At 34.4% G+C, this 11052-nt stretch overlaps 2 protein-coding genes across 2 annotated transcripts in view; one reads left to right on the forward strand and one right to left on the reverse strand.

Moving 5' to 3' along the window:
• The window catches only part of LOC107710479 (glucosamine-6-phosphate isomerase 2-like), a 25236-nt gene extending 20864 nt beyond the window's left edge, over nucleotides 1-4372 (reverse strand). The window contains exons 1-6 of the mRNA XM_016515255.1: nucleotides 4232-4372; nucleotides 3765-3928; nucleotides 3486-3587; nucleotides 2858-3040; nucleotides 1865-2049; nucleotides 695-869 (exon numbers count right to left, since the gene is read on the reverse strand). Coding sequence (XP_016370741.1) covers nucleotides 695-869; nucleotides 1865-2049; nucleotides 2858-3040; nucleotides 3486-3587; nucleotides 3765-3888 — 769 coding nt within the window. The 5' untranslated portion in view covers nucleotides 3889-3928; nucleotides 4232-4372. The remainder of the gene's footprint in view (nucleotides 1-694; nucleotides 870-1864; nucleotides 2050-2857; nucleotides 3041-3485; nucleotides 3588-3764; nucleotides 3929-4231) is intronic.
• Nucleotides 4373-6648: 2276 nt separating this feature from the next.
• Nucleotides 6649-11052, forward strand: part of LOC107710452 (FERM and PDZ domain-containing protein 4-like) — a 43331-nt gene continuing 38927 nt past the window's right edge. Inside the window, exon 1 of the mRNA XM_016515218.1 lies at nucleotides 6649-6853. The gene's annotated coding sequence lies outside the window, so the exon portion shown is untranslated. The remainder of the gene's footprint in view (nucleotides 6854-11052) is intronic.

Below are 11052 nucleotides of genomic sequence, written 5' to 3' on the forward strand. Positions count from 1 at the left end.
ATAATAATAATATCTTATCAGTATTATTGTTCTTTTTTTTTTACAGGAACACTGAATGACCAAAAAAAGCACCATTATATATGTTTGTAAAATGGCATAACTTTATATATATATATATATATATAGTATAGTATTTCAGTCTGGCGAGTAAACAAAAAAATATACTAGCCAATGGCGATTCAATTGCCAAGGTGTCCGTAGAGGGTTGTACCCCTTTAATATTTTTGTGGAAATGCATTTTATTCAAGATTTTTTGATAAACCGAATGCTCAAAAGAAGAGCATATATTTGAAATAGAAATCTTTGGAAACAATGTAAATATCAATTTAATGCATCCTTGCTGAATAAAAGTTTTTTTTTTTTTTTATTCTACTGAGTCTAAAGTTTTGAACGGTAGTATATATATATATATATATGAATCCTGAGGCCACGAGGATGTAAAGAATGTCATGAAGTCACAACAGTAAACGTCTTTATCAAATTGACAGAATTTTATATTTTAAGAGCAAACTGCTAAATCTGAATGAACATGTTACTTGTTTACCTTTCAACGCTTGTTATAATAAAAAAGTAACTATTTAGTCAATTTGCCAGTCCTTTCATCTTCAAGCAATCTGCTTCCACAGAAGAGCAACTTTCCATCTACGGGAATCAAAGATTTGCCCCTCAGGCAGCAGAGTGCTCAGTCACGTACCTTTAAAATACTTCACAGTTTTGACCCTGAGTTCCAGCGTTGCATCTTCATCACAAACAAAAATGGTTCGTGGATGCTGCTGGAAGGCAGATACCGTCCACATGTGGTTCACACCCTCCTCGATGGCTTTATACAGGGCAAAGGCCTTATGAGCCCCTGTGATCAGAATCATGACCTGCAAATCAAGGACAAAAAGTTCAGCATTGTCTTACAATGATCAAATTCAGGACGGTGGCCTTCACATGTAGTTCTGAAGGTACACATATGTCAAAAACTAGTTTAACTGTAGAGTCAGTCACCAACATTCAAACCAAAAGAAAAAAATATATTCTCATTACTGCAATAATAATCATTTTATTTAAAAAATATATATATATTATAATAATAATAATATTATATATATATATTTTTTTTTATTCTTATTATTATTATGCTTTACAACTTGGAAATGTTTTAGGAGATGCACACTGTCTAATGATATGATGACGATCAAGTGATGTCTGGCATCCACATCAACAAAATCATGTGACCTGAAGAACATTTTACCCAGCATCCTGTCTGTTAAAGTATTCAGGTATGTTTATGTACTTGTTTGTATTTCCAGCACAATCAGTCTCACATTGAGAACCAGACACATGTTCAGTTTAGTGCTATAACAATGAGAACATTTGTTACTATATAAAAGATAATTATATTTAATCAATAGCAGATGACAAATGCTCCAAACAAAAGTGTGTCTGACTGGGACAAAAGGAAGACACTGATATCACAAAGGATGCTATTGAAGATAATGACAAAAGATATTGTGTTCATTCTACATTCAGTTTCAACCACAAACACCCACCTTCAGGTACACTCAGATTCATGTGAAGTCTTATATTTGGAAGTATTAAGATTTTATGTTGATGTGGTAAGTAAAATGTTTGCATTGCAATAAATTGATGACAAAAACATTCCCATTTTAATCACTCAAAAAATACATACTTTCTTTTTGAGGTGCTTTAAACTTTGCAGTTGATATAACAATCAGTTTGTTTTCCATTCTGTGCCTCATTAATATATCTGTGTCTTTTATGGCTTATATGCCAGATGATACTACAGAATATCATCTCTCTTTCAGCTGAATGGTCTCCTTCTTAATATGTGAATATCCTGTATTTTTGAATTTACCTCTCTGGCATCCATCACTGTTCCTACTCCAACGGTGAGCGTCATGGTGGGCACTTTGGAAAGATCGTTCCCAAAGAAACGAGCATTGGCTACTATCGTGTCCTTGGCCAGGGTCTTCACTCTGGTCCTGGACACAAGACTGGAGCCGGGCTCATTAAAGGCGATGTGACCGTCTGGACCAATGCCTGAAAAAAAAAATCAAGCGTTATAAAAAGGAGAAATAACAGATTAATGAATGATAATATGCGATGATTCTGAATATAATAGTAGTTGGGTATGAAAGTAAGTAATGCATATCACTGAAAAACAGTAATGAGCTGAAATGTGCTTAATTATCATAAAAACAATGTAAAAAAATATATTTTGACTGAATTCATTACTTTTTTCTGAATTCATCTTTTTTTTTTTTTTTTTTTAGATTTACCCCAATAAATTCATAAAAGCTATTACCATTCTGCTCTGTATGTTGTCGTCATATAACTAACAGCCTAAAGCCTATATAATTTGGAGCTGTTTTGTTATTGTTAATTAAAAATAAAATGTCTTTTATTGATTAAAATAAATCTGCAATCACATAAAATATAAATATTAGATTAAACAAACACATACTTATAAAAGTTAAACTAAAACTGAAATAAAAATAAATTAAAGCTAAATAGAAATATTTTTAAAAAGTATAAAAATTACTAAATTAGTAATAAAAATGCTAATTCAAAATAGTATTATATACTACAATAGTATATAAATAATACTACAATAACCAATTATTACAACAGCAAGCTTAAGAATCAGTCCTGTGGCCAACAAACAGACCTTTGATTTTGGAGTTGAATGTACAATCACCATACAAGCATTACTGACAGTTAAACTGCTTAGAGAACCAGTTTTGTGTGTACAGATTAAGATATGCATCACAAAGCACGGTTACTGGTGTCTCTCGATTAATCCGTGTCTGAAAAAACAATTTATTGGGATCTGATTTATTGCATGCACCTCCCACAAACAGCTCAATGCCACCAGCAGCAGTAATTTGCTGCTCAAAGGCTTCACACTCGGCCTGCAGGTCGCTAGCATTGCCATCCAGTATATGGGTGTTCTGGGGTTCGATGTCAATGTGTTTAAAGAAGTTGTTCCACATGTAGGAGTGATAGCTCTCGGGATGATCCCTGGGCAGACCTGAAGATGAAGAGAAATGTAGAAATTAATTATGATGGTGCCTTTAATTATTACATTATTTTCTACTCTAACACAGTCATAGATACTGCATTCAATTAATGAGAATCACCACTGAGAATAATGGGAATTATGAAAAAAGTAAACCAACTAGATTCATTATGATGTGAATTTGATGGAAAACATGCTTTGTTTTAGTCGTGAAACTAAAGTCGTGTCACAATGCTACTATAATGTTTAATAAATGTTTTCTGAACTAGACTAGAAAGGGATTGAGGACAGAGGGCCAGTGCGTAAACGCTTTTTAACATTGTTTTATGCATTATCCATGCGTTATTTTTGGCCGACTTGCTGCGTCGGCAGCTCTCGTTCGGTTTTGACAGAGTTTGTGGAGATCTTGCATACCCAGCACTTCTCGTGAGAAGTGATCTGTGCAGTTCACACTCACCCACATACTCATCCATGTTAAAGGTCTTCACGAATTTGAAGGACAGGTCTCCATTCTTGTGATATTCGATCAGCTTCCTATAACAGCCGAGGGGTGTGCTACCTGCAAATAATCGGATTATATAATGATCTATATACTTATATAATAATCATAATCTTCCTGATGTATTGAATTTCCAGATATTTCTGAGAAAAATAAGATGTTCAACAAGATAAAAACATGCATAGGGCATGACTGGATTTTTATGCATTGGGATCTGATTGGTAACTTTTAGTTTACCTGTTGGGAGTCCTAAAGTGAAGTAGCGGTCAGCGCTGGGTTTGAACTGGATGATCCGGTTGCGGATGTACTTTGCAGCCCATTCGCTGGACAGATCATAGTCGTCTAGAATCACAAGTCTCATGACTTCTCACTGAGAACAGGTCGCTGCAATCCTTAAGACTCTAAAAATAAAGACAGATCAATACATTATTGACCAATTCAGATGATCAAGCAAAGTCCAGTCCAGTGAGGAGCAAAACAACCAAGATGCACATTTGATTTAATAAATATGATCGAATAGCATGTACAGTATATAATCAGTATGGCAATATATACTCATAAAACTGCATATGTTTGCTTTTGAACTTATATTAATGATATAAAATCCTCTATTGCTTTATTTACAACCAGCTGCGTTTTTAAGTGTCGACAGTTGTCGAATAATGGTTATGGATATATAATGGGTAATAAAATATTTTACTTACAGTAATAAAGCGAAGGATCTCAGCCACGTCCGGGTGAATGGATACAAGTTTTCTTTGAAAACACTGATCATGTGACGGAGTTCCGGTCATGTGCGCTGACGACGCACTTCCGGGTTGTAGCAACTGCCCATGTATGGAGACCTGTTTTTATACAGCCTATGATGGAGACCGAATATGAAATAAGCAATGAGCAGTATGAATGAAATGATATTAAGCATGTAGGATATCGTTTAAATTTGAAATGTGTGAATTAAGAAATATTAGTATTTCATATCGTACTGACACAGTTGTTTGATAGAGGACACTTTATTGATTAATCAAATATCATGTTTTATTGGCATGACAAACTGTATTTGTAGGTAATAACAATAGTGCACATATCTATATATCTATGTTAATTATATGTTGTGCGTAGCGCAATTATAATTTTGTCCAATTTTCACTCAAGTCGTTTAATTTCCTTCTTTTCTACTATAAATTACCTGACCTTGCTGTGTGAGAGAGAGGAACAGAAGGCGTCGGATTGAGGGACGATAGCGTGCAGACGTCTGATTCATTTTAGCGAATCGGCTCGTTCGGACAGTTCGTTTCAAGCGGTTCAAAAAATGATCAGTCGATTCGTTTGACGCCACATGATGGAAGTGTTTACAGAAACTGCAACAGAGCGTTTTTCTTTTTATGTGATTAAGTAAATATTTAGTTATGATGGCGTGACTTATAGGGTAAATCACTAACATATTGACAGGACCAAAAAACGAGTTTTAAAGCTACATCCACCAAATTTGTCACAGTTTGTCAAGTGACTAAATATAAACCTCTCAGAAACCCCTAACAACCACTAATACACATTAGCAACCGTGTAGCGGCTACATAGCTAGATTTAAAACAACTTAGCAAACGAGCATGAATTGATAAGCCGTATCGACCTGAATGTTGTTCTGTTGCTGCATTCAAACAACACATATAACTTGAAATCTTCAGAAATATTCAAGTATCCAAACTGTAGCCTATATGGCTTAAGTCTATTTTAAACGTAAACGTGAACTCAGTAAGTGTTTGTTAACGTTTAGCTGGCTCTTATTCCTCCCATTATCCTACCAGTCTTCATATTGACACCTATTGGCTTAGAAGCTAGTGACTAACAATTGTTTGTTTATATTTTTGTTTGTTTTTCTGCGTCTCAATGTTAATACATAGCCTACATCCATATAGTGGAAATTATCATTTTTGCTTATTGTTGGCGGTCCCTGAACTTAAAAGTAAATAATAATAATAATAATAATAATAATAATAATAATAATAATAATAATAATAATAATAATAATAATAATAATAATAATAATAATAATAATAATAATAATAATAATAATAATAATAATAATAATAATAGGCATAGGTTACTTGAAAGTGCTGTTCTCTGTGTGTGGAAATTATTTTATTTATTTTCCGAGTGCAATTGTTCTAGTTTATTAATACATTGTTCTAGTTTTCGAATTAAATACTGCTGTGGCGTGACTTATAGGGTAAATCACTAACATATAGACAGGGCCCAAAAACGAGAGTTTTAAAGCTACATCCACCAAATTTGTCACAGTTTGTCAAGTGACTAAATATAAACCTCTCAGAAAACCCTAACAACCACTAATACACATTAGCAACCGTGTAGCGGCTACATAGCTAGATTTAAAACAACTTAGCAAACGAGCATGAATTGATAAGCCGTATCGACCTGAATGTTGTTCTGTTGCTGCATTCAAACAACACATATAACTTGAAATCTTCAGAAATATTCAAGTATCCAAACTGTAGCCTATATGGCTTAAGTCTATTTTAAACGTAAACGTGAACTCAGTAAGTGTTTGTTAACGTTTAGCTGGCTCTTATTCCTCCCATTATCCTACCAGTCTTCATATTGACACCTATTGGCTTAGAAGCTAGTGACTAACAATTGTTTGTTTATATTTTTGTTTGTTTTTCTGCGTCTCAATGTTAATACATAGCCTACATCCATATAGTGGAAATTATCATTTTTGCTTATTGTTGGCGGTCCCTGAACTTAAAAGTAAATAATAATAATAATAATAATAATAATAATAATAATAGGCATAGGTTACTTGAAAGTGCTGTTCTCTGTGTGTGGAAATTATTTTATTTATTTTCCGAGTGCAATTGTTCTAGTTTATTAATACATTGTTCTAGTTTTCGAATTAAATACTGCTGTTTTAATTGTGTTTTCGACTAAGTCACACAAATTGTCAGATGTTCTCCCAAAACAGTAGAAGAAGAGTGATTTACAAACGCGTTGCGAATCGGTTCAACCAAATCAATACAAAGAGCCGTTTCAATACAACGATTCATTTGCGAATCGGACCTCACTGGGAAGGGATGAGGGAGGGGTGGAGTGGCCGAGAAGAGGCTGTCTGCGTTCAGATGAAGGATTAAACTGGTCCCTATCCTGATAGCATCTAGCACCGACACGCATCCCAAACATCATACCGCAACTGTCCGTCCCGTCTGAATCAGCCGGATCCACCTGCTCCCTTCATCCCGTGCTGGCTCTCCATCGCTGGACCGCACCGGTCCACACCCCCGGACCGGACCGGTGTCCTTTCAAACCACGAGGTGGGTGCAGCTGTCTCTGTTGTTCTTCTGCATGTTCATTCACTGGACATGTGTTTGTGTGCCAACAAGGAGCATTTTTAGAGGATCAAGGGTTGTTATTTTTAGTGTTTAGATTCATGTCTATTGTGCGCTCACTGCTGTTCGGACGGACGGAGAGCGAGATTCAAATCGGATTAAGATTAAACGGGAGAACCAACAAAAGATTGACCATTTTTTCTTTGTTTACTAGATTAACACACGTGACTTCTTCTATCTGAAATGAGATGACACGTGTGGATTTGGAAAAATCTGTTCAACACATTGGATCGAGGAAATACAGACAGTTTGAGCGGAGTAGCCTATGTAGGTCATTTTGGGTTTCGCGTCGGACGTGAATAGGATTTTGTAATATTTTTTTAGTCTGATTGTCATAGTAGTCTCATCATGATTTTTTTAAAACGCTGATTTGCACAAGATACTATGTAAAATGCGTATTTCCTTGTTTGTATGGGAGACTTTAGTTGAAAACTGCAGTGGCTATTATACAAAGAACATTGTCACATCTGTATATTTAACGATCAGACTTGATCTTAAAACAGCACTTGTGATAAACGTAAAAACGCAAGCAAGTCTGGTACGCTTATTACAACCCTATTTTAAAACCAATCACTGAATCGTTTTAAATTAATGAACAGTTCAACGGAATCGATTCGCTTTAAAGACTCGGACATGCCCAGCACTCGCGTGTTTACTATTGTTCAGTGAGCGCTGGTTATTTTGGAGACGCGCTCTTGACGCGGCGCTGCTCTTGCACGCACTGTGGCTTTTGCGTTGCGTTTGGACTATATATGGTTCAGACGGCACATATGTTGTGGAAACAAACTAAGATTTACTCTGGAGTTGTAAATCTCGTAGACCATGTGATTATGTTTTACAGACAGTGGGAGAACTGAGGGAGCACTGCTGCGTTTCCGAATGAGTGAGGTGTGGCATATGCACCCTCTTTCTCTCCTCGCCTTCTCTGTTTTTCGGGCGCTTTGGCACATCAAGTACACTGCACTAGACTTTATGCTCTATTCCTGCTTTACGTTTAAATATTTTGAGCTTTATTTTGCATGTATTTGCATGAGAGTAGATTGTAATATGCACACACGGCCATGTGCGCACGCACGCCATCTCAATATGTCAGGAGGAAGTGTGGAGAATAAGGAACATGATTATTTAGTGGGGTGTGTGTGATATTCTGTACATGCTGAATCTAGAGACAAAACAGGCTACAGAACTGAATACCAAGAAATTATTTATATAATTTTTTTTAACTTTATCATAGCCTACATATTTATTTTATTATGGTTTTATTTTACTGGGGTTGAACAGCAAGCTTTCTTATAAAACAGTGTAGGGACACAACTGTGAATCTTTGTTAAACATGTAAATTTTATTATTAATGTGAATTTAAATTATATTTAAAATCAATATTTTACTCTATATGAAGTATTGAGTCATAGTTTGTGGTCACATGGTTTGAGGGGTGGTGAATGATATTGCCATTATTTAAATCTATTTATTTTATCTATTTAAAATTAAAATTAATAGTAAATCAAATAACATTATACATTTATCTTAAGAACAATCTGGTGCTATTTTCATGGCTAGTAATACAACAATATAATACCGCTTTTTATGTTTATTTTTGTTTAACTTTTTCCCTTTCAAATATTTTCCAAATTCTTTGGCTTCTTTAAAATTCATAAAAAAAATACAATATTGCGTCAAAATGTCAGCATATATGAAACACTTCAGAAATCAGAAATTCTTTGGAATTAAACTATTGTTTTTTTTAACCAGCTGTGATATACAAATGACAGTATTACAACCTTTGATTTGAATTTTAAAAGAAAAAAGGTATTTGTAAATCAAAGACAAAAAGAGAAAGGTAAAATACTATTTGAAGCAATAATTCAAAGTAATCAAATAAATAATGTACAATAAAAAACGAATAATCTAATTTGGCAATTAAACATGATTTTTAAAAAAGCTGAAATAATAGTGAAATACTACTGTTTATCCTCAAGAGCTCATAGCAGGTTTCTTTTGAAAGTTTCACGTTATGTTATGCAAACTGAATTGGGATTTTTGCTTCCTGAACCTGACTTTGGTATTTTATTACGAGATATTGTCTCACATCTCAAGAATTAGCATGTGGGAAGTGTGTGTGTTCACGTGTGTTTGGATTAGGGAAATCTTCTGCTCTGTGTATGTGTGTTTGTGTGTACGTGTGTATTCTCAGCATTTTGTGTGGCTTCAGGCTCAGCTGATGACTCAGTGATGAATGGAGAACATATGATGTAGTTCCAGTGCAGAGAAACGGCCTGCTATACTTACACATCAGGAAATACAGGAAGCTCCTGTAACCCAAATTCACTCTTACTTCATCATGACACACACACACACGCACGCACGCAAACATGCACAGGTTTTTCTACCTATGATTAGCCTCTTTCGTGGCCTCTGGTCTTCATTTGTGTCTAAATGAACCACTTTGCTTAACTGAACAGCTAATCTGAATCACTTTTTGTAAAGTATAGATGTACTTACAGCGTGAGTTTAAAAATCTTGTTTTTAAATGTCTAATAGCCGTTGTGTTATTTTAGTATCATCGAGATGCTATTATATTTTTATATTTTTAATATATATTTATGTTATTAATATTATTAATATTTTGAATGTGTTTTTTTTTTTTACATTTTCCATCATTTTCCATTTTAGTTATAGTAATTTTGTTGTGTTGTTGTTGTCATTTCATTTTTTTTTCTTTTAATATATAGTTTTTTAATTCATTTTTATTACAGCTTTTAGTTATTTTAGTACATCAGACTAAATGAAAATGAGAAATTTTGTTTTGGCAACTAGCGGAAATAAGTTACCTGAAGTTTTTTATATTTTATTGAATTTCAGTTCATGTTTATTTTATTTTAAGTAGCAAGTTTTTTTATGGTTTTAATTTTAGTTAACCCTGCTTTAGTTCACGTCACAGCCTGGCGAAATTATGATTTTCTACTTGCTATTGCTATCAGGTGGTGTTTAAAATTTAGAGGGAGTGGCCTTTTCATTCTAAAGAGAATTTTATTGAATGAAAATGTGTGTACATCCTGTCAAACAAGTTTTTTTTTTTTCCTGCTAAAAGCTAATTTTGTGTATATTTAGCACAAGCTAAGAAAAACAGACTAAAAGCCAGATGCAAGTCATTAATAAGTGCAAATTCCGAATATTAATCTCCAAATGGTGGCTAGCTTTACCAGCATTCTGGGAACTGAAAACTCTCGGCCGCTGTTGCCGATGGAATTGAATTGAGAGGTTACACAAAAGGTTCTTTCTTTTATTATGCTAATGGATGGCTCTGACAGTCAGAACGGGGAAGAGAAGGGCGATTTAATTAGTGCTAAAGAGGAAACGTGGAATCATTTTCAACACACAACAAACTGCTGACTGGCACAGACAAAGCAAAGGAAACGCCATTATTCTAGGACCATTTATTCAGCTGTTAGTTAATGAGTATAGGATGAAACAAATCTGACCTAGTTTACAGACTGAAGCTGTGAACTGCAACACGTCTGCTGCATTTCTTTAGTCCTCAGTTGGTGCAGTACCAAGCGGGACTGAACCCTCGTTTTAAGAGCATATGCCACATCTTATTGCGTTATTCAGGAATGTGATGCAGCAGAGAACAGCCAATAGAACTGGACACGATGCGTTACATTTGATGTTCATTTGCTCAATGTGAAATGTTAGAAATCTCAGTGGAATCTCTAAAATTCATTGGCATTTAGACCTGGAGGGCATATGGTTAATAGCTTCTTTCTTTGAGTCTCTCACTGTGTAGAACTGCTCATGCAAACCTACTATTGAAAAGCAGTCAAGTATTATATCAATATGTCCTTCTTAAATTATTTTTCGTTTTCTAAATAAGAACTTGATTCTAAACTACAAATAATATGATTAAATAATAGGGTTAAATTAGGGCTGGACGATATGGCCAAAATTGATATCACGGTATATTTCTTAATTTCGGTCGATACGATATAATTCCGATATCGATATGAACACTATTTATCTGAAATAGAAATATTTTGTAACATTATAAATGCCTTTATCATCACTTTTGATCAATTTTAAGCATCCTTGCTAAATAAAAGTATAATTTCTATAATTTCTTTCCC

The sequence above is a fragment of the Sinocyclocheilus rhinocerous genome, unplaced genomic scaffold (assembly GCF_001515625.1).
Source record: "Sinocyclocheilus rhinocerous isolate Xijiao unplaced genomic scaffold, SAMN03320098_v1.1 scaffold297, whole genome shotgun sequence".
Lineage (NCBI taxonomy): Eukaryota > Metazoa > Chordata > Actinopteri > Cypriniformes > Cyprinidae > Sinocyclocheilus > Sinocyclocheilus rhinocerous.